Here is a 25,024-nt window from a genome sequence, read left to right as displayed (position 1 = left end):
GGCTAACAAGAAGAGTCGCACAAACAATGGGAAGACAAAGAAACAATTCCCAAATAAAAAGGAAAGGAGGAAGCCCCGAAAGAATGCTAACTGAAAAAGAGGAAAGTCAATTATCAGATACTGAGTTCAAAGCAATGGTCATCAGGAAGCTCACTGAGCTCTCTGAGCTCAAAGAGAACTACCAGAAACTACAGGGAAACTACAGTGAACTCACTGCAAACTATATCAATGTGAAAAAGGAAATAGAAACTATCAACAAGGGCCAAGAGGAAATGAAGAATACAATTTCTGAATTGAAGAACACAATTTCTGAATTGAAGAACACAGTAGAAGGAATGAAAAGCAGACTTGATGAAGCAGAGGATCGGATCAGCGAGCTGGAGGACAAAGTAGAAAAAAACACCCAGAAAGAGCAAGAAAAGGAAAACAGGCTCAGAAGGAATGAAGAGGAAATAAGGGAAATGCAGGACAACATGAAATGTAACAATATCCGTATAATAGGACCACCAGAAGGAGAAGAAGAAGAGCAAGGGATAGAAAACCCATTTGAAAAAGTAATGATGGAAAATTTCCCTCATCTGATGAGAGAAAAAGTCACACAACTCCAGGAAACACAGAGAGTCCCAAGCAAGAGGAACCCAAGAGACCCACTGCAAGACACATCATAATTAAAATGGCAAAATTCCAAGACAAAGAGAGGATCTTAAGGGCAGCAAGGGAGAAAAAGGAAGTAACATACAAGGGAGCCCCAGTAAGGTTAGCAACTGACTTCCTAATGGAAACGCTGCAAGCCAGAAGAGAATGACAAAAAATATTCCAAGTAATGAGAACCAGAGGCATGCAACCAAGACTACTTTATCCAGCAAGGCTCTCAATCAAGATAGAAGGCCAAATAAAGAGTTTCCCAGACAAAAGAAGTCTAAAAAATAAACCACCACCAAACCAGCACTGCAAGAGATGCTAAAGGGACGGCTTTAAGGAAAGGAAGGAAAAGAGAAAGAGAGAGGAACACAGGTAGGAAAAAATGGCAATGAATAACTACCTATCGATAACCACCTTAAACGTAAATGGATTAAATGCTCCAATCAAAAGACATAGAATAGCTGAATGGATAAGAAAACATGACCCACACATATTCCGCCTACAAGAGACCCATCTCAGGACAAGGACTTACACAGACTGAAAGTGAAGGGCTGGAAACAAATTTTCCAAGCAAAGGGACAGGAAAAAAAAGCAGGGGTAGCAGTCAGAGTAGCCAACATAAACAAATCCACAAACAAATGTTGGAGAGGATGCGGAGAAAAGGGAACCCTAGTGCACTGTTGGTGGAAATGCAGACTGGTGAGGCCACTGTGGAAAACAATATGTATTTCCTCAAAAAACTAAAAATGGAACTCCCCTTTGACCCAGCAATTCTGCTGCTGGGATTATATCCTAAGAACCCCGAAACACCAATCCAAAAGAACCTGTGCACCCCAATGTTCATAGCAGCACAATTTACAATAGCCAAGTACTGGAAGCAACCGAAGTGCCCATGAACAAACGAGTGGATCCAAAAACAGTGGTATATTTACACAATGGAATTCTACGCAGCAGAGAGAAAGAAGGAGCTTATACCCTTTGCAACAAACAGCATGGATGAAACTGGAGAGCATTATGCTAAGTGAAATAAGCCAGGCGGTGAGGGACAAATGCCATATGATCTCACCCTTAACTGGAACATAATAGTAGAAAAAAGCAAACAAAATATAACCAGGGACATTGAAGTTAAGAACAATCTAACAATAGCTTGGGGGCGGGGGGGACAGTGGGAAGAGGGGATTACAGCAACTACTATAAAGGACACATGGACAAAAAAAGGGAGGAGGGGGGAGGTGAGGGAGGGAGGTGGGTTCAGCTGGGTTTGGGTGGAGGGATGGGGAGAAAAGGCATACAACTGTCATTGAATAACAATAAAAATTTAAAAAAAAATACACATGGGCAAAACCTAAGTGGGATAACAACAAGGGTGGGAAGTGGGAATGGCTGAGTTGGTGGGGAGTGGTGGAGAGGAAATGGAGGCATCTGTGCTGGAACAACAATAAACAAAATGTGAAAAAAAAATAAAAAAGTAATCAGTAAGAGTTAATCTTACCAGATATAAAAATGTATTATAATGTTTTATAAATTATAACAATTCAACATGAATACATAGACAAGAAATAAGTGAAAAAAGCAAATAATAGTTTCAAGAAACAGATAAAGAATTCATACAAAAATGTAGAATATAATAAAAACTGGCATTTCAAATTAATAGGAAAGAGAATACTCAACAAATGGTATTAGAACAATTGGTTGGCCATTTGGAAAAATATTACGTTGTAGCCATACTTCACTATTCTAAACCAAAATGAATTCCAGATACAGCCAATATTTTATAAGCTTAATATTAAAAAAATAAATAGTAGAAGTACTAAAAGAAAGCATGGGAGAATTATTTTATGTCTTGTCATGGAGAATGACCATCCAAGCAATAACTGATAACAGAGGACAAAAATTATAAGAACATTCTAAAAACTTTGTATGACACAAAAATCACAGAGACCAACACACACACACACACACACACACTGAGAAAAATATTCGCATAGTATATGCCAAAGGGCTAATTTCTTTGATACACAAAGTCCTTTCCAATAAAAGGAAAAATAAACTTCAATAAATGGGTAAGGGACAGAACAGATTTTTCACTTAAATAAGTACAAATAACCACAAATATATGAAAATATTCTAAACCTCAGTTTTTTAAAGATTTTATTTGTTTATTTTTAGAGAAGGGGAAGGGAAGGATAAAGAGAGGGAGAGAAACATCAATGTGTGGTTGCCTCTCACAGACCACCTACTGTGGACCTGGCCCACAACCCAGGCTTGTGCTGTGACTGGGAAACAAATTGGCGATGCTTTGGTTCACAGCCTGCACTCAATCCACTGAGCTACACCATCCAGGGCTAAACCTCAGTCTTAAAGAAAGGCAAATTTAAAGAGTAATTAAAACTATTTGCAATTAATTTACTGATAAAATGTTTGTTTTATAATACATGATATTAGTATAAATATTGTGAGATGAAAGTGTGCATAGTTATATATTGATGGTGGGCCTGAAAATTCATACAAACTTTTTGGTAGACAATTTATCAATAGTTATCAAATTTAAAATGCACATGCCTTGTGGCATTGCAGTTCTATTGAAACACTTACTTATCAACTCAAAATGTATGTACAGGATGTTTATTTGATGTTAACAGGGAAACTCACTAGAAACAAATCCCCTGTGTATTAGTCAGGAGATAGGAACCAAACCAGTAACTTTCTGGAAAAAAAATGAGACAAATAGCTGTCAGTGTCAGTGGGGTATTAGGAAACTAAGGACACAGAAAGGAAACACCAAATATCATCTCTATTTTTGCTGATGAAACAAAGGGACAAGACAATTACTAAAACTTAGAAACATGGACTAATGGCCCTACAAAGCCAAGGCCTGGACCTCTGAAAACAAGCTCCAGAGCAGGTTCTGGGTTTTGGAGGGGGGATGAGATGAGGCTATTTCTGGGGATGTTGGGACAACTGTTGCTGGAATGAACAGCCACTGCTTGGGTGAAAAAGACACATTGCTAGAGCAACAGTCACAAAAAGGAGAAGCAAACCAGAAAGAAAAGACAAAAGAATGAACACTTTCCCCCACTTTCCTCCTGCCTTCCAATCTCCCTCTAACACCTGCTATTGACAGGTCCTAATAGCAAGCCAGCTGGCTGCCTGGGGGAATCAGTGGTTTGCATAGTCACAGCCTCAGCACCATGAAGCAGAATGTAGAAGGGTGGGTTGGAAGATGAGGCACAATAGCTTGACAACAAACACACTCATTAGAAGGATTTTGGTTATTCAAACAACAACATACAATATAGCCACTAAAATAAATAATGTGTATATGTATGTGTTGACATGAAAAGGCCTTCATAATGTAAAATATTAAGTGAAAATTAGACGTATGAAATAGGATGATGAAAATGTCTTACCCTATATTTTAAAAAACAAGATTAAACACACACTCTTACATACACACATCCATATGTGTATGTGTATTATATATGTGCATATACATATTATTATGCATGGAAAAGTTCAAGAAAAATTTCATAATTACTTCTGAAGAAAAGATTAAGGCTATTGGTTGGCAGAAAGACTCACTCAATTTTTCAATAATATCTTGTGTCTGATGCATAATTTATTTGCATAGTATTTTCAAAAGATTCTTATTCACCAAAATTTCCATAAATTGTGTGAGATTTGTTTATTATTCTTTGCATTTATTAATCACCTACAAGCTAAGCATTGGACATACAAAGACATGTGAAGGATAACCCCTTATCTCCAGATATTCATATAATTAGAATCATAACCAACATGTATATAAGGAACCTGATGTGAGGTTACAAGCAACAGGAATAACAAGAGAGGCGTAGCAAAAGGGTTAAGGACATTTCAGGTAAGAAAGAGAGGCCAAGAGAGTGTTTGTGGAGATGATAGTCAGTCACTAAGCAAAATTTTGAAAAATGGGAATGATAGCACCAAATAGAACAGGTGGAGGGAAAGGAAACCCAGAGGAGACATGAGCTGAAGCAGGACAGCGTGGTGAGGAGTACAACTGTGCAACTGAAAGAGTAACTTTCTCTTCAGCATGGGAGCATTCCAGCTCTGCTCCTTGGAGCCCAGATGAAGAGAGAGTAATACATTGCTGGGTAGCACTGCTGACAGAAACAACAATCCCTGACTAGCAAGTTGCATCTGGACCAGGAGGGACAATAAGCAACTGCAAACACCTTATGGAGAGACACTGAAATGGGATCCCCTGGATACAGTGACTCTTGTGGCAGAGAGATTCATTTCAGAAAACTTGGAAACAGGTTCCGACCAAGATGGTGGCATACATAGAAACACTTAGCTTCCATGCACAACCAAAAGAAGGATTACAACCAATCTAAAGACAATAAAGGACCAGAAGTGCCAGAAAATCAAACTGCAAGGAACTCTGACAACCAAGAAGTTAAAGAAACATTCATCTAGACTGGTAGGAGGGGCAGAGAAGGGCAGCAGGGAAGAGAAGACTCATAGCAAGGTGGGGGCTGGCAGACCAGGCAGTCCCACATTCATGCACGGATAAGCCAGGAGGCACAACTGGGGAGTGAGGCAGACTGCAAAACCCAGGTGTCAGTGTGGGAAACTAAAGACTTAAAACTTCTGGCTGTAAAAAGCTGTGGGGGTTGTGAAGTTGGGAGAAACTTCTAGTCTCACAGGAGAGTCTGTTGGAGAGACCCAGAAGGTCCTAGAACATACACAAACTCACCTACCCAGGAATCTTGAAAAGGCACAATTGGCTTGAGGAAAGCAAGGGAAGTGACAGAAATTGGGGTGAGAGCCAAGCAAAGGGAAGTGTTCCCTCTCTGACCCCTGCCCTACAGACAGCTCCACAATGCAGTGAAGAGGGTTGTCCCACTCTAGCGAATACCTAAGGTTTCACCCCTTAAAATGTAACTGGTGTGCCAAGACAAATAAATATGGCCCAAATGAAAGAACAGATCAAAACTCCAAAAACAGAACTAAGCGATAAGGAGATAGCCAACCTATCAAATGCAGAGTTCAAAACTTTGGCAGTCAATATGATCTCACCTATAAGTGAAACCTAATCAACAAAACAAACAAGCAATCAAAATATAACCAGAGACATTGAAATTAAGAACAAACTGACAGTAATGAGAGAAGAGGTGGGAGGGGATAGTGGGAGGAAAAGGGAAGTGTTTTCAGGAATATCTATAAAGGACACATGGAGAAAACCAAACAGGGGTAGGATCAAGAGTGGAAAGTGGGGATAGCTGGGGTGGAGGGGGAGTTGTGGGGGAAATGAAGACAACTGTACTTGAACAACAATAAAAAATGTGGAAAAAATAGAAAACAAAATGATAATCAGAATGCTCACAGAAAAGACTGTTTCACAAAATGAAGGAAGTAATGAAGACTGTGCAAAGTGAAATAAAGGAAATTATACAGGGAACCAACAGTGAAGGGAAGGAAACCAGGACTCAAATCAACAATTTGGAATAAAAGGAAGAAATAAACATCCCACTGGAACAGAATGAAGAAATAAGAATTCAAAGAAATGAGGAGAAGCTGAAGAACCTCTGGGACAACTTTAAATGTTCCAAAATCCAAATCATAGTTGTGCCATCAGGAGAAGAGGAAGAGCAATAAACTGGAAACTTATTTGAACAAATTATGAAGGAAAAGTTCCCCATCTGGTGATGGAAATAGTCTTCCAGGAAGCTGAGGAAGCCCAGAGAGTCCCAAAGAAATTGGATCCAAGAAGAAATGCACCAAGGCGCATCATAATTAAGTTACCCAAGATTAAAGATAAGGAGAGAAATCTTAAAAGCAGCAACAGAAAAGGAGAAAGTTACCTTTAACGGAGTTCCCATAAGACTATCAGCTGGTTTCTCAAAAGAATCCTTACAGGCAAATGGGACTGGAAAAAAGTATTTGAAGTCATGAAAGGCAAGGAACTGTATCCAAAATTATTCTATCCAGCAAAGCTATCATTTATAACAGAAGGGCAGATAAAGTGCTTCCCAGATAAGTTAAAGTTAAAGGAGTTCATCATTACCAAGCCCTTATTATATGAAATGTTTAAGGGATTATCCAAGAAATAGAAGACCAAACCTATGAATAATAAAATGACAACACACAACTATCAACAACTGAAATTAAAAAAAAAAAAACTAAGCAAACAACTAGAACAGGAACAGAATCACAGAAATGGAGATCATATGGAAGGTTATCAGTGGGAAGGGAGAGTGGGAAAATGGGGGGGAAAGATGCAGGGAATAAGAAGCATAGTTTGTAGGCATAAAATAGACAGGGGAAGGTTAAGAATAGTATAGGAAATACAGAAGGCAAAGAAATTATATGTATGACACATGAACATGAACTAAGGGGGGTGGGGAAGCTGGAGGGTGGGAGGTGTACAGAGAGGAGGGTGATAAAGGTGAGGAAAAATGTACAATGCTAATAGCATAAATAAAATATACTTTAAAAAAGAACTGGGAAACTTATTTTAACAAAAAGAAAACTTAGAAAAAGCACCAATTGATTTTTTAAAGATTTTTTTATTGTTATTCTATTACAGTTGTCCCAATTTTTCCCCTTTTGCCCTCCTCTACTTATTCCTCCAAAGTCAATTTCTATACTATTGTCCATGTCCATGGGTCATTTATACATACTATTTAACTAGTCCCTTCCTATGGATTTTTATAGGCTCGTTGCAATGAGCCTATAAAAAATTATAAAAAGCTGAGCCCTGGCTGGTATAGCTCAGTGGATTAAGCATGGGCCTGTGAAGCAAAGGGTCACTGGTTCAATTCCCAGTGTGTCCCAGTCAGATACACATGTGTGTCTGGGTTGCAGGCCAGGTCCCCATTAGGCGACGCATGAGAGGCAACCACACATTGATGTTTCTCTCCCTCTCTTTCTCCCTTCCTTCCCTTCTCTCTAAAAATAAATAAATAAAATCTTTAAAAAATGATAAAAAGCTGAGAAAATAATTTTATAGGTCTCCAGTGGGCTATGAAGCTGTGCCCAGGGCAATTCAGCACATGCCCTAAATTACTCTCATGACCTAGAACCTGAAATACTACATGGGTGGCCATCAAAGGCTCTGTGGCATACTGCCCAGGCAGCTGTGAGAACTCCTCCTTGAAAGGGGAACCACTCCCAGATGGCCTTTTGGAAGACTGAGACTCTATTCTATATCCTGATAACACATGTTAAATCTGGACATCTTAATGTTTAATTTAATCTAGAAAATCCTCCTCTCCAGCAGAGTAGTGTTGCAGATGGGTTTAAAGAACATCCATCAAGCATTTTCACTATAGTGGAGAGTCATATCAATTGGAAGTGTAAAAATCTAGCACAGACAGATTTTAGCCAAATCATGAAAAATTTAAATGCCAGATTGAGGAAAACAGATTATAATCTAAGTTTTGGAGGAGATGAGAACCCTGACACCTTTTGAGTAGAGAGTTAACAAGATCAAATTCCTGTTTAAAACATATGAGAAAATAATTCAGTCTACATCATATGTCAGAAGGGAAACCAGGTATCAGTTCAGTCAAAGGTGATGGAGGATGGGTCTACATGGATGTGGTGTATAAATGCAGCAGGTATTTCTCAGAAGGTTGACTGAACTCAGGGATGAGCTGGGGTGACCCTTAATGGGCAGATCTGATTTGAAATGCACTGCAATTTACCCTGAGGATTCCTGCCTGAATCCCTATCATAATCCAGCTCAAAGTTGCCATGACCCATTTTTTAAAGGCTATTCATGATTTTCTAATAAAAAGTACAAATATATTGAGATAGTTATAACAGTCACAAGAAAAAAAGAAGAAATGCTTGTTATTTGCAGCAAAACATCCATTTCTTTCTCCTTTGGGAATAAAAATAAAGAAAAAAGAACTTTTACACTGAAAAATAGAGCTGAGAAAATAATTTTCCAATACTCCTTTTTATAAATTATCTGATGTTCATAAGACTACAATCAATTATACAAACACAAAGCTATGCACAGACATTTAGCCATCTTTTCCATTTTGTATGCCTTATGAAAATAGCCATTCTCATCTCTTTCAGCTGTTTTTAAGCCTAGTTTTCTCATTCATTACATGGTCTGCTTCCATCTTTCTTCTCACTGACAAGCCCCCTTTTTTCTTATTTCACTCCTAGGATTTGAGGTTTAGCACTTTAAAATGGAACAATATTCACTTTTCCAGATATATCTATGTGTCTTAAAACTCCTTTCATCTTTAGCTATGGAAGAACTGAAAGATGCTCAAATTACAGGAAATGCCCTTGAAGTGTTAAGAAGGGTGATAGTTTTTTCCCAGCTTTTGTGTAAATGTGAACAATGCAATGAAAAAGGAGCCAAGGAAAACATTCACAGAAAGAGTACAAGATTACATCTTGTTTCTAAACTCCTTTAGGCTCCCTGTCCCCTCTACAATCTCATACATCAGAATAAGCAAAATGTAGCCACAAAAACTTCATGAAGCTGACGCCTTTGTTGTTACTGAAACAAAAGCACAGAAATGCTTTCTCCCAGATAAAATGCAATCAAAATGTAAAGCACATTTTTGTACTTGTCCTTTCTCAGAAGGATAAGACTAATAAGCATGAAACAAATAGAGACATAGTCTATGAACCCAAACAGAGCTGGCCAAGACCTTCCTGCTAATTGTGAATGTAGATGGGTTCCCTACAGCCAAATGCTGAAGGACAGCTTCATGCTTTCTATTAAAATATAATAAGACATTTTTCTTACTTTTGTCTCTTTAGGAAATCAATATCTAATAATAACAGGTCATATGTACACTCAGACCAGATATTTCCCACAGGTAGTAAAAACTACTTTAGGGTTTACTAAATGTATGGCTTTTAAAACAATTCGCATCCAGTATAAAGAGTTCCATGTCCATTTGTGCTTTTGAGACCAATCATCTCTTTCAAAGTGTTAACAAGTTGTGAAGATTCCTGAGACACAATTCAGAGACTACAGAAGAAGACTTGAAATTTTTCCAACAAAAATATATGTGACAGAAGTTTAACTACTTGGTGTGTCTGAGAGTCTGAATTTCAGAGTGAGGAGACAGAACTGGAAGACAGTTGATAGGTGGGCCATCAGTTCTCTACCTCAAATCAATGTGCAAATGCAAACAATGCACAGACATAGTTTAACCGGTAATATGGGCAGGGCACCTCAGGTGCTGGGCAAGGAGGAAACTGGGGTATTGTTGACTGTTGTTTTTATAAGCAGAGATAATTCATTGCAGGGGGGATACTATGAAGAGTCTACACACTAGGACAACTGTGTAAACCTTAGGAAAAAACCTCAGCCTCACTATTCTTGATTGTAAAATGGACCATGTATTAATTTCCTATTGCTGTGGTAGCAAATTACCACAAGCTTACTGGCTTAAATCAGCACAAATGTATTTTCTCACTGTTCTGGGAGTCAGAAATCTGAACGGGATCTCACTAAGCTAAAATGAAGGTATTAGCAGAGTTGATTTCTTCTGGAGGCTCTGGGGGACAATCCATATCTTTGCCTTTTCTAGCCTCAAGAGGTCCCCATTCCTTGGCCTGTGCCCCTCAATCCAATTCCATCTTCAAAGCCAGTAATCGCCAGTGGACATTTGTCACCCTACATCACTCTTCCATAATGAAGGAAGGACCTTGTGATTCCACTGGACTGACCTGTAATTCAGGACCCCCTCCTTAAGGTCATCTGATTTGCAGTCTACACCCCACTGCCACACAACACAGCACATCTGCAGCTTTGGGGATTAGGAGAGGAACATTACTGAGGGCCATATTATCCTACTACAGACCTCCTAATGTTCTTGTGAGAGACAAGGGAAATGACAACAGTGTACCAAATGCTTACACAATGCCTATGGAAGGTACTAGATGAATGTTCCTTACATGTAAAATGTATAGACAAGGTAGACATGACTCACTAAACATAACCTACCTAACCTCATCTGATGTGAACAAGAACGTGCATAATGGTTGGAAATTCATAAGGTCCTTAGCTGAACCTTCCTATTTATACTCAGTGATTTTTTTAATATTTTTAAATTTTTTGAAGATTTTATTTATTTTTAGAGAGAGAGAAAGAGACAGAGAGAAACATCAGTCTGTGGTTGCCTCTCAAGAGCCCCCTACTGGGGACCTGGCCTGCAAGCCAGGCATGCACCCTGACTGGGAATCAAACCAAAAACTCTTTGCTTCACAGTCCGGCGCTCAGTCCACTGAGCCACACCAGCCAGGACTATACTCAGTGAATTTGAATCACCCTCGCTGATACCTGCTTTACAATTCAGGTCCAGTCATATCACAGATTAAAAGCATCCTCATGTATGCTTTCATGGGTCATTGTTTCAGCAGAGACCATCAGAGTTTGCTAAGGGAAATTGCTGACTGGCTAGAATTAGCACAAAGACACAGCTATTAAGCAAGCAGGACACGTCTCCAAAGAGAAGTCACAGCAAAGAACATCGAATTGGAGCCTCTAAAGGGGATATCAGTGGCTTGCTGCTTCCATTACACTCTATTCAGTTCTGAGATCTAAATTGTTCCTGATTTTTCATCTTTTAATCACTTCACACATGTTGAGTGTCCTTGGAAGATAATGCAGAGGTCAGCACATATCTCATCCCAGTGATTCTAAATTTATTTGATCTCTTAACTCCCAACCACTGCATTTCCTGAGCTGCTAAAAAAATTGCCTTAGGTTAACTCTTTTCCTTTTTTTCATAACTAAAACCTGTATATTAGGAGCTGTAGTTTTTATCAAAATTACATTTAATACTTATTTCAACTTGCATTAAAATGCAAAACATTTACTATGTGAAAAATAATTTCACAATAACAGAAACATAAGAAAAAGTAACATATGTAGAAATTAATTTAGTTTAACATAAGAACTTCATCTAACATCATTCAAAACATAAATATACCTCTTCAGGATCTCAAGTGCTGCCTGTGGCACCATTTTCCCTGGAGACTATGATCATTAATTTAAAAAATATGTATCTAGTAAAATTAACTCTCCCAGGAAGCTAAAGAATAGATGGGTTAGGTTCTTCAATCAATACTATAAATTTACTATACTATTAAAATAATATGCACATTAAATAAATTAATAGTCAATATAATAAATACTTTATCTCATATTTAATATTAATTTACTTATTTATTTACTTTATACTCAATAAAGTAAATATATTTTTGATATTAAAAGGGTCACAATTGTTAGGTTTGCTACCTAAAAGATGTTTTTAAATCTTAGCTATCACTAGGACTATTACATGTTTTTAATTATTAATATTGGTAAGCAAATAATAGGTTTATAAATTTGATGGTTATGACAAGACGTTTAGAGAAAAATGTTCTGGGTTTAGACTAGCGATATAAAATAAGAAAATACTGTCAATTGCATAAACTTTAAAATATTTAACCTTATATTTATAATTCCTATGTATTGTAAATCAATGGCTACAAAATAAAAATGAAGTGGGAAGAAATTTCAGAGCAACATAATAGGAATTGTCTTTTTTTCCCTTTAAATTTTTAAATGAGAATGCTCCCAGTGAAGATTAAGTATTAATTAGTTCCTGAAAGCAGTAAGACTGGGTCTGGATAGTTACAAGGGCCTGATCAGGCGAGCTTGTGTTACCACTCTAAGCCTTTGTGATCTCTCTTCTTCAAAAATATTTGCTAATAGAAGCCCTTAGAGTTCATGCAGACCCTCATTTTACAACATAAAAGATTCGAGACCTAAAAAATTAAAATGGCATCAGGAGGACAAAACAGAATTTGTACATCCATCTTTTTTTCCATTCCAGTAATAAGCTATCAATAATATTGCCAATGTCCCTACCAACCAACGCTGAGAAGCCCCATGTCTTATATCTAGGGTAAGTAACACTGGAGACAATGCCAGACCCTCGAGGAAGTCCCACTCACTTGGCAAGCTACGAGGTAGAGGAGGAGGCACACTGTTTATGGCCCTCATGTGAGACAGAATGGCTGAGGAAAGAGAAGACACAGGCATCTTGATGGCTTAAAGGCAGCTAGGAAGAGATGACTTGAGAGGCAAAGGATGATTTTTCCTTGATGCCTCATAAAACTGAACCCTCAAGGTGCCCTCTGATAGGCTAGGTACTTCAGAACCTTCCCTCATGGTTCTCACCAGTGTTGTCACTGCATTCCAAGAGGGAGGATGGTCCAGGAATTCATGAACAGTGCTCTGAGAAATAGCATGAGCAACTGGAACGAAGAAGGAAATCCCAACCCACAAGGCAGATAGAACAGAATAAACAGCACACAGTCTCGGTCAGATGAAAGAAGAATTCAGAAGTCAATTTCAGCTTCTGGCCAAGATGGAGGTGTAGGTAGACACACAACCAAAAGAAGGATAACAACTAATTTTAAAAAACAACACCACCACCAGAGGTGCCAGAAAATTGAACTGTATGGAAGTCTGACAACAAAGGAGTTAAAGAAGAAACACTCATCCAGACTTTTAACAGGGGCAGAGATGGGCAGCAGGGACAGAGAGGGTGCACGGCAAAGCATGGGCTAGCAGACCAGGTGGTCCCACATTGGCATACAGATAAACCTGGAGGAAAAACTGGGGAGCAAGACAAACCACACACCCCAAGGTTCCAGTGATGGGAGAAGAAAGCGCCAAAAACCTCAGGCTATAAAAACCTGTAGGGGTTGTGAAGGTGGGAGAAATTCCCAGTCTCACAGAAGAGTCTGTTGGAGGGGCCCATGGGGTCTCAGGAAGTACAGAAGCCCACCCATCCAGAAATCAACACCAGAAAGCCCAATTTGGCTTGTGGGTAGTGGGGGAAGTGAATAAAAGTGGGGTGAGAGCTCAGCAAGCACCATTGTTCCTTCTCTGATTCTTCCCCCACATACAGCACCATAATGTAACGAAGTGGGTTGCCCCACCCTGGCAAATACCTAAGGCTCAACTCCTTACAACAAAACAGGTGTGCCAAGACAAATAAATATGGCCCAAATGAAAGAACAGATCAATGCTGCAGAAAAAGAACTAATCGACAAGAGATGACCAACCTATCAGATGCAGAGTTAAAAACACAGGTAATGAGGATGCTCATAGAAGTGAATGAGGACAGAAGATGGTGGCAAGATAGGTGGGAATGGAGTCCACTTCCCCGTGCACATGGGTGAAGACCTAGCTGATCTTCTGAGGAACAGAGCGAACAGCCAACAGTATCCAGGAACTATGAAGATTGGAGAATAAAAATTGTACAGGACATTAAAAAATCAGATGAGTAGGTGGAAGCTGTGAAAACCAGGATAACTGCTGGAAGAGGAAACCCACGAACAAAAGAACCACCGACAGATAACAACAAAAGAAGGTGAAGGAGGGAGTAGAAGCCACACCAAATCAACCCAGGACCTATCTGGAAATATAACTAAATAGTGGAGAAATTACACAGAGCAAACAACTGAACAAGAGTGAGAGGGAATCTTCAAAACCTCATACAAACAGAAGAAACAGCTTCAACACAACCAACCAACACACGCATAACAGAATACAAGGCATTGTGGATGGAGTGACCCTCAGTTAACCAGGATGAGGGAAGAACTCACCAAAAAAAGATCCAACAACAATAAAAACACAAAGATATATAGAGAGCCAACATAAATGACAGCCCAAGACCAATGAGCTCAGGAGGTCATGGAGACTGACCACTGAATCTCACATGTCTTCTACCATAGAAGTGCACACCAGAAACCCAGGGAGTCAGAATAAATCAATTTAAGAAGCAGAGGTTAACAAGAAGAGTATCACAAACAATAGCAAAACAAAGAAACAATCCCCAAAGGAAAGGAGAGGAAGAAGCCTCAGAAAGAATGCTAACTGAAATAGAGGTAAGTCAACTATCAGATACTGAGTTCAAAGCAATGGTTATCAGAAAGCTCAATGAGCTCACAGAGAATGACCAAAAACTACAGGGAAACTACAATGAACTCACTGCAAACTATATCAACATGAAAAAGAAATAGAAAACTATCAACAAGGGCCAAGAAGAAATGAAGAACAATTTCTGAACTGAAGAACACAGTAGAAGGAATCAAAAGCAAGCTCAAATAACTAGAGGATTGGATCAGGAAGCTTGAGCACAAGATACAAAAAAAACACCCAGAAAGAGCACGAAAGGGAAAAGAGGCTCAGAAAGAACAAAGAGGAGTTAAGGGAACTGCAAAACAACATTAAACTTAATAATGTCCATATAATAGGGATACCAGAAGGAGGAGAAGAACAGCAAGGGATAGAGAAACTGTTTGAAAAAGACAGTTTTCATCAGTTTTTTACTGATGGAAAACTTCCCTAAGTCACACAAATCCAGGATACACAGAGAGTCCGAACCAAGAGGAACCCAAAGAGGCCCATGTCAGCACACATACTTAAAATGACAAAATTCCAAGACAAAGAGAGAATCTTCAAGGCAGCAAGGGAAAAACAGAAAGTAACATACAAAGGAGCCCCAGTTGATATGGATCCCGGCCAGTGGGATCCATGTGTTATGGCAGCAATAGATAAATTAACACGGACTACAGAAATCCTGTGGAGAAAAAGGGATGGCATGACCACTCTCTAAGTGAGAGAGATGGCAAGAGGGCCAGAGAGAGCCCAAGAGAGCCCAACACCTGCCTGGACAGGCTTTTATTGCTTTTTTGGGCACATTACATCAAGGATGGTCCTCATTTACTAGTCACAGGTTCACTGTAGGTGATTACCTTTTACAGACAACAAAGGAAAGAATGCTGCTAATTACTTCAAAGAGAACAATGTTACAGATCAAGGGAGAAAGTGGTTGAACTGGTTATACTCCATACTTGGTAGGTTTAGCACAGATTTTGGGAAGTTAAAGACATTCAGCAAACATTTGCTCCCTCAATTCAGGGTGAGGGAGTTTAAGCAAAAGCAAGTCTCATAGCAAACTTTGTTCAATGCAGGCCTGATTCCCCCACAAGAGAACCTGTACATGGGCGTGGGTCCAGCATGCCAGACCTAATTCCCACTGTTTTTTCTGATTGGGAGCTGGGCTACATTTCCCATGTGTGGAAGAGTTCCCTATACCCCATAATACTAACAGCTGAATTCTCAGTGGAAACGTTCCAAGCCAGAAAGGAATAGCAAGAAATATTCTAAGTATGAGAACCAGAGGACCTCAACCAACTCTACTCCACCCAGAAAGCTTCTCAATTAAAATGGAAGGCCAAATAAAGACCTTCCTGAACCAAGGAAGCCTCAAAGAATATACCTGCTCAAAACCAGATCTGCAGGAGATTGTAAGGTTCTGCTTTAAGAACAAGAAGAAAAACAGTGAAAGAGAGAGGAATACAGGTATGAAAAAATGGCAATGAATAAGTACCTATCAATAATAACCTTAAACATAAAAGGATTAAATGCCCCAATCAAAAGCCACAGAATAGCTGCATGAATAAGAAAACATGACCCACACATATGCTGCCTACAAGAGACTCAACTCAGAACAAAAGACCTACACAGACTGAAAGTGAAAGGTTGGAAACAAATATTCCAAGAAAATGTACAGGAAAAAAAGTACGGGTAGCAATTCTCATATCAGACAAAATAGACCTCAAAAAAAAGTGTCATAAAAGGGGACCCAGAAGGTCACTTCATAATACCCAAGGGAAGAATCCATTAAGAAGACATAATCATTGTGAATATATATGTCCCCAACATAGGAGCACTCAAACACAAAAGAAAATCTTGGAGAACTTCAAGAAAGATATTCACAACAACACAATTATAGTAGGAGATTTTAACCCCCAACTGTCAAAAATGGATCAATCTTCCATTCAAAATATCAACAAAGATATTGTGGCATTGAACAATGCCCTAGATGAAATAGACTTAACTGATATATTGAGAGACTTTCATCCCAAAGAAGCAATACACCCATTATTTCCAAATGCACATAGAACACTTTTAAAGATAGGCCACATAATAGGACACAAAAAAAGCCTCAATAAATAAAGAAATTTGCAATAATATCAAGCATGTTCTCCAAACACAAGGAACTGAAACTAGACACCATCCTCAAGGAAAAACACCCAAAACACTCCATATCATGGAGATTGAATACCAGGTTATAAAACAATGAATGGGTCAAGAATGAGATTAGGGAAGAAATCAAAAAGTTTCTGGAAACAAATGAAAATGAACTCAAAGCAATCCAAAACTTATGGGACACAGCTAAAGCAGTCCTGAGAGAGAAGTTCAGAGATACAGGCCTACCTAAAAAGAATAGAAACACTTCAAATAAACAACCTAACCCTACACCTACAAAAACTCAAGGAACAACAACAAAGACAACCCCAAGCAAGTAGAAGGAAGGAAATAGCCAAGATCAGAGCAGAATTAAATGACAAAGAGACTAAAAGCACAATTGTAAGGATCACTGAATCCAGGAGCTGGTTCTTTGACAAGAGATACAAAATCGAAAAGCCCTTAAGCAGGCTCATCAAGAAAAAAAGAGGATCCAAATAAAAACAATCAGAAATGAAAGAGGAGAGACTACAACTGACACCACCAAAATAAAAAGGATTGTAAGAAATTACTATGAAGAACTGATGCCAAGAAATTTGAAAACCTAGATGAAATGGACAAATTTCCAGAAAAATATAAACTTCCAAATCTCAATGAAGAAGAAGCAGAAAGCATTAAAGGACCAAAAACTCCTGATGCAATTGAAACAGTAATGAAAAACCTTCCGACACACAAAAATCCCTGGACCAGACTGTTTCACAGGAGAATCATACAGACCATTTAAGAGAGAGGTAACCCGCATCCTCCACAGATTTTTCAAACAATTCAAGAAGATGGAAGACTCCCAAAGTCGTTTTATGAAGCCAGCATCATCCTAAACCCAAAACCAGATAAAGACATAACAAAGAAAGAAAACTTCAGGCCAATATCGGTGATGAACATAGATGCTAAATCCTCAACAAAATATTGGCAAACCGCATCCAGCAATACATGAAAAAGATCATACACCATGACCAAGTGGGATTCATCCCAGGGATACAAGGATGGTACAATATTCGCAAATCAATAAACATAATACACCACAAAAACAAAAGCAAAGACAAAAATCATATGATCATATCAATATATGTGGAAACAGCATTTGATAAGGTTCACACCCATTCATGATAAAAACACTTAACAAAGTGGGAATAGAGGGAGCATTCTTGAACATAATACAGGCCATATATGAGAGCCCAACAGCCAACATCATACTCAATGGACAAAGACTTAGAGCTTTCCCACTAAGATCAGGAACAAGACAAGGATGCCCTCTCTCACCACTCTTATTTGTCATAGTATTGGAAGTCCTAGCCACAGCAATCAGACAAGAAAAAGAAATAAAGGGCAAACAAATTGGAAAGGAGGAAATGAAACTGTCATTGTTTGCAGATGATATGATACTGTACATGGAAAATCCTATAGACTCCACCGAAAAACTACTAACCTAATAAATGAATTTGGCAAAACAGCTAGATACAAAGTCAATACTCAGAAATCAAAGGCATTCTTGTACACCAACAATGAAATATCGGAAACAGATATCAGGAAAAAAATCCCATCTGATATAGCAACAAGAAAAATAAAGTACCTAGGAATAACACTAACCAAGGAGGTAAAAGACCTGTGTCGGGGAGCTTTAATGCAGCCCCGTACCCTGTCTGCAATGGATGAAGAATAAGTCAACCAAGACATGATCTGCTTGGGGAGGAGAGGTGGCTGATCTCTCAAAGGAAAAGGGCCCAGAGCCTTTCTCTCCATGGGCTTTTATTAGGTTCATTCGCACAGGAATACAGATAAAGCTCATCAATCATGGTTAGTCAGTAACGGTTAAATAATACATGATTTACAGAGAACTTTGAGGACTTATTCTGAGTTACAGACAATTAGTTAAAGGGCTATAAAACTTTAGGCGCCAGACTCATGTCAGGCCTGTACCCTTATCCTTTAAACTGAGGGTACAAATTAAGTAGGTTTCACAGGAATGTATGTATTTTTGTTAGGTCTGATTCCCCAGGAAATCCGCCCCATCCTGCACAGGACTGCACTGCCCTCTGTTATTGCTTCAGGCTTAAGTCAGGCAAGGGAAGTAAAGCAGCCAAGAGATTAGGAGACTTCCTGCAGACAGAATGAGGACTCAGGCTATTTCAAAGCTGAGGGGCAAGGGTCCATCACCTGCTTTTTCCACAGCCCCCCAGCCTTCCCTGAGAGTTTATTCCTGGTGACCAGAGCCTGTGTTAGGTTGATCCTCCCTTGAGGATTCTTACCCATCATGGGCTAACTGGCCAAGCTCAGGGACAAGCAGGGTGAAGTGGGCAGAGGTGGCACACCTGCCAGGGAGATAAGCTTTGTCTCCTTATGGTCCCAACTCTGACTTAGCCTTAACCATGGGGGGTTACAGCCTCTGAAACCAGGCAGAGGGCAGTTCCCAATAGACCTCTACTCAGAAAACTACACAACACTGTAGAAAGAAATTAAGGAAGACACAAACAAAAGGAAGCATGTACCATGATCATAGATTGGAAGAATTAACATCATCAAAATGGCCATACTACCCAAAGCAATTTATAGATTCAATGCAATCCCTATAAAAGTACCAATGACATATTTCACAGATATAGAACAAACATTTCAAAAATTTATATGTAACCATAAATGACCCCAAATAGCTGCAGCAATTTTGAGAAAGAAGAACAAAACAGGAAGGATCAAAATACCTGATATCAAACTGTATGACAAGGTGACTGTAATCAAAACAGCCTGGTACTGGCATAAAAACAGGCACATAGGTTATGTGAGGAAGACGGCGGCGAGATCAGTGGGAGCGGAGTCCACTTACCCTCGGAACCAGTGAAACACCTAGCTGATCTGAGGAACAGAGCAAACAGCCAATGGTATTCCAGCATATATGAAGATCGGATACCAAAGATAGAGGACATTGAAAGATCTGATGGTAAGAAGAGTGCTCAAGGACAATAAGGTCCCTGGGATCAGCGCGGGGACCAGGGAGGCTGAAGCCCTGGCCAAGGAGCAGGGTCCGCTTCAGGATTCTTGGGAGAGAGCCAGGCTGGGCTGTGTGAGCAGCCAGGTGCTTGTTTGGACCAGGGGGGCTTGAATAGGAAGAATTTCTCAAAATCAAAAAGAAAATAGAGCCACTCAGTGGCTAGTTAGAGAACTCTCGACAGCAGCCGGGGCTTCTGGCGCCACTCCCCCCTCAGCCCCTGGCTGTGAACACAGGATAACCAGCCCCAGCGCTCACATTAAGCCCTGTTGCGCGGACCCAGATTAGCGGACTGGGGGCCAACAACCGAAACCACAGCTGGACACCCACACATGAAACCCGGCAAGGCACCCACAACTGAAACCTCGGGTGGGTGTGCACCGTGAGCAGAGGCTAGCTGCCGTACATACAGGCCCATACTGGCAGACCAGCTGGCCACGCAACTCAGGCCCAAAGTGGCTGGACCTGAGAAGCCACGCACAGTACTAAGATCCAAAGCGCTTGGATGGGCAGCAACACTCACGCCCAAAGCAGCAAATCAGCTGATCAATGGCCTGGCTGCCTGCAAGCAACCACACCTAAAAGCACCAGTTCTGAACAAGTCCTACCTAGCCCCTATGCACAGAGCCCTGCAGGGCCTACTGGCTCTCTAGGAGGAAGGCAAAACGCCCATCAGAGGGGAGCAGCAGGGTTAAGGGAGACTGCATTGCCAAGAAAGACTCGACCCAGTAGGGGGCTGAACTACCCCTTAGTAGCACCCAGAGCCCCTAGCATGAAAGACAGCAAAGAGCAAGAAGGGGGAGTGTGAGTTGCCCCTAATTGGTGCAACTCAAGGACAGCACAACAGGAGAACTAAAGGCCTAGTGGGGAGCAGAAGGACCCTGAGGAACTGGACTGGAGGCTGAACAACAGCAAAGAGTGTGGCTCAGGAAGGGAGAAAAGTGAAACCAATCCTTCCAACAACCACCTCTCGTTTCACAGACAGGAAGACCAGAAGAACTAAGCTGACCCGTTTAAAGCCAGCAGAAGATTTTTTTTTTCTTCGTTCCTCCTTTCCCCCTGAATTCCCTCTTCCATTCTGTCCTTCTATCTTTTTTTTATTCCTTCTTCCTGGCACCCTTTACATTTTTTATTCCTTCTTCCTGCCTTCTTTTATATATTCGGTTGTTTTAATTTTTGTTAAAATTACTTCTTATCGTGCCTCCGATCTTTCTTTATTCATTCTTCCTTCCTTCCTTTCCTTTTCTATTCCATTTTTCCCTCTTTCCCTTCTCCTTTTTTTTTTTCTTTCTCCCCTCTTTCTCTTTTTCCCACAGGTGAGACAATAAAACCTGGAGTGCTGAAAAGACCAGAGTTAGACTGTGTTAGACCCATAAATGTCAGCTCAAGGCCAGTGAGCACAGGAGATTAAGGATACAGCACAACTGAATCCCATTGGCATTCTACTATAGATTTTCATACCATAAACCCAGGGAGTCAGAATAGATCAATTTAAGAAGCAGAGGCTAACAAGAAGAGTCTCAAAAACAATGGGAAGACAAAGAAACAATACCCAAATGAAAGGAAAGGAGGAAGCCTCAGAAGAATGCTAACTGAAAAAGAGGCAAGTCAACTATCAGATACTGAGTTCAAAGCAATAGTTATCAGGAACCTCACTAAGTTCACAGACAACTACCGGAAACTACAAAGAAACTACAATGAACTCACTGCAAACTGTATCAATATGAAACAGGAAATAGAAACTATCAACAAGAACCAAGAGGAAATGAAGAATACAATTTTGGAACTAAAGAAAACAGTAGAAGGAATCAAAAACAGATTTGATGAACCAGAGGATCAGATCAGCGAGCTGGAGGACAAAGTAGAAAAAAACACCCAGAAAGAGCAAGAAAAGGAAAACAGGCTCAGAAAGAATGAAGACGGATTAAGGGTAATGCAGGACAACATGAAACATAAAAATATCCATACAATAGGAATACTAGAAGGAGAAGAAGAAAAGCAAGGGGTAGAAAACATGTTTGAAAAAGTAATGATGGAACATTTCCCTCATCTGATGAGAGAAAAAGTCACCCAAACCAAGAAACACAGAGAGTCCCCAAAAAGAGGAACCCAAAGAGGCCCACTGCAAGACACATCATAATTAAAATGGGAAAATTCGAAGACAAAGAGAGGATCTTAAGGGCAGCAAGGGAGAAACAGGAAGTAACGTACAAGGGAGCCCCAATAAGGTTAGCAACTGACTTCTCAGTGGAAACGCTGCAAGCCAGAAGAGAATGGCAAAAAATATTTCAAGGAATGAGAACCAGAGGCCGGCAACGAAGACTACTCTACCCAGAAAGGCGCTCTCAATCAAGATAGAAGGCCAAATAAAGAGTTTCCCAGACAAAAGAAGTCTAAAAGAATACAGCTCCACCAAACCAGCTCTGCAACAGATGCTAAAGGGACTGCTTTAAGGAAAGGAAGGAAAAGAGAAAGAGAGAGGGACACAGGTAGGAGAAAATTTCAATGAATAACTACCTATCAATAATAACCTTAAATGTAAATGGATTAAATACTCCAATCAAAAGACAGAATAGCTGAATGGATAAGAAAAGATGACCCACACATATGCTGCCTACAAGAAACCCATTTCAGGACAAAAGACCTACAAAGACTGAAAGAGAAAGGCTAGAAACAAATTTTCCAAGCAATCGGACAGGAAAGCAAAGCAGGGGTAGCAATATTAATATCAGACAAAATAGTCTTCAAAAGAAGGGCCATAACAAGAGACCCAGAAGGCCACTTCATAATACTCAAAGGAAGAATCCACCAAGAAGACATAAGCATTGTAAATATATATGCACCCAACATAGCAGCACCCAAATACATAAAGAATATCTTGGAGGACTTCAAGAAAGATATTGACAGCAACACAATTATACTAGGGGACTTTACACCCCACTGTCAAAAATGGACAGGTCTTCCAAACAAATTATCAAGCAGGATATTGTGTCACTTAACAATACCCTAGATGTAATGGACTTAACTGGTATATACAGAGCTTTTCATCCCAAAGAAGCAAAATACAAATTCTTTTCAACTGTACATGGAACATTTTCAAAGGTAGACCACATGGTAGGACACAAAGCAAGCCTCAACGAACTCAAGAAAATTGAAATCATATCAAGCATTTTCTCTGACCACAAGGGACTGAAACTGGAAACCAACACCAAAGGAAAAAACAAAAAACACTCGAAATCATGGAGGCTTAATAGGATGCTATTAAACAATGAATGGGTCAAGAATGACATTAGGGAAGAAATCAAAAACTTTCTGGAAAGAAATGAAAATGAACTCAAAAACCCAAAACCTATGGGACACAGCAAAGGCAGTCCTGAGAGGGTAGTTCATAGCAATACAGGACTACCTTAAAAGATAGAAACAGTTCAAAAAAACACCCTAACCCTAAGCCTACAAGAACTGGAGGAACAACAACAAAGACATCCCAGAGCAAGCAGAAGGAAGGAAATAACCAAGATCAGAGCAGAGTTAAAAGACATAGAGACTAAAAGCACAATTCTAAGGACCAATGAATCCAGGAGCTGGTTCTCTGAAAAGATAAACAAAATTGACAAGCCCTTAAGTAGGCTCATCAAGAAAAAAAGAGAGAGGATCCAAATAAATACAATTAGAAATGAAAGACGAGAGATTACAACTGATACTACAGAAATACAAAGGACTGCAAGAAACGACAAAAAACTGTATGACAAGAAATTTGAAAATCTAGGTGCAATGGACACATTTCTAGAAATATATAATCTTCCAAAACTGATTGCAGAAAAGCAGAAAGCCTGAACAGACTAATAACAGCAGAAGAAACTGAAGCAGTCATCAAAAAACTCCCAACACACAAAAGCCCTGGGCCAGATGGTTTCACAGGAGAATTCTACAAGGCATTTAAGGAAGAGCTAACCCCTATCCTTCACAGACTATTCGAAAAAATCCAAACTGATGGAAGACTTCCAAACTCTTTTTATGAAGCCAGAATCATCCTAATCCTAAATCCAGATAAAGAAACGACAAAGAAAGAAAACTTCAGGCCAATATCACTAATGTACATAGACGCAAAAATTCTCAACAAAATATTGGCAAACTGCATCCAGCAATACATTAAAAAGATCATACACCATGACCAAGTGGTATTCACCCCAGGGATGCAAGGTTGGTACAATATTCGCAAATCAATAAACATAATACACCACAAAACAACAGCAAAGAGAAATATCACATGATCTTATCAATAGATGTGGAAACACCATTTGATAAGGTACAGCACCCATTTCTGATAAAAACACTCAACAAAGGGGGAATAGAGGAAGCATTCCTCAACATAATAAAGGCCATAAATGACAGACCTACAGCCAACATCATAGTCAATGGACAAAAACTTAGAGCTTTCCCACTAAGATCAGGAACAAGACAAGGATGCCCTCTCTCACCACTCCAATTCAACATAGTATTGGAAGTCCTAGCCACAGCCATCAGACAAGAAAAAGAAATAAAAGGCATCCAAATTGGAAAGGAGGAAATGAAACTGTCACTGTTTGCAGATGACATGATCATGTATATGGAAAATCCTATAGACTCCACCAAAAAACAACTAAACCTAATAAATGAATTTAGCAAAACATCTGGATACAAAGTCAATACTCAGAAATCAAAGACATTCCTGTATAGCAACAAAGAAACAGCCAAAGCAGAAATCAGGAAAACAAAATCCCATTTGATATAGCAACAAGAAAAATAAAGTACCTAGGAATAAATGTAACTGAGGAGATAAAACACCTGCACTCAGAAAACTACACAACACTGAGGAAAGAAATTAAGGAGGACACAAACAAATCGAGGCATGTACCATGCTCATGGATTGGAAGAATTAACATCATCAAAATGGCCATACTACCCAAAGCAATTTATAGATTCAATGCAATCCCTATTAGAGTACCCATGACATATTTCAGAGATATAGAACAAATGCTTCAGAAGTTTATATGTAACTATAAATGACCCTGAATAGCTGCAGCAATTGTGAGAAAGAAGAACAAAGCAAGAGGGATCACAATACCTGATATCAAACTGTATTACAAGGCCACTGTAATCAAAATGGCCTGGTACTGCCATAAAAACAGGCACATAGACCAATGGAAGAGAACAGAGAGCCCAGAAATAAACTCAAGTCTTTATGGTCAATTAATATTTAACGAAGGAGGCAGGAGCCTAAAATGGACCACAAACAGCCTCTT

At 39.5% G+C, this 25,024-nt stretch overlaps 1 protein-coding gene across 1 annotated transcript in view; it reads right to left on the bottom strand.

Annotated features, from left to right (window-relative positions):
* The window catches only part of CNBD1 (cyclic nucleotide binding domain containing 1), a 364,424-nt gene extending 351,727 nt beyond the window's left edge, over positions 1–12,697 (bottom strand). The window contains exon 1 of the mRNA XM_053929253.1: positions 12,610–12,697. Coding sequence (XP_053785228.1) covers positions 12,610–12,697 — 88 coding nt within the window. The remainder of the gene's footprint in view (positions 1–12,609) is intronic.
* Between the last annotated feature and the right edge of the window lie 12,327 nt (positions 12,698–25,024).

The sequence above is a fragment of the Desmodus rotundus genome, chromosome 8 (genome assembly GCF_022682495.2).
Source record: "Desmodus rotundus isolate HL8 chromosome 8, HLdesRot8A.1, whole genome shotgun sequence".
NCBI classification, from domain to species: domain Eukaryota; kingdom Metazoa; phylum Chordata; class Mammalia; order Chiroptera; family Phyllostomidae; genus Desmodus; species Desmodus rotundus.
Note: the sequence above shows the minus strand (reverse complement) of the source record. Positions and strands in the feature narration are given on the sequence as shown.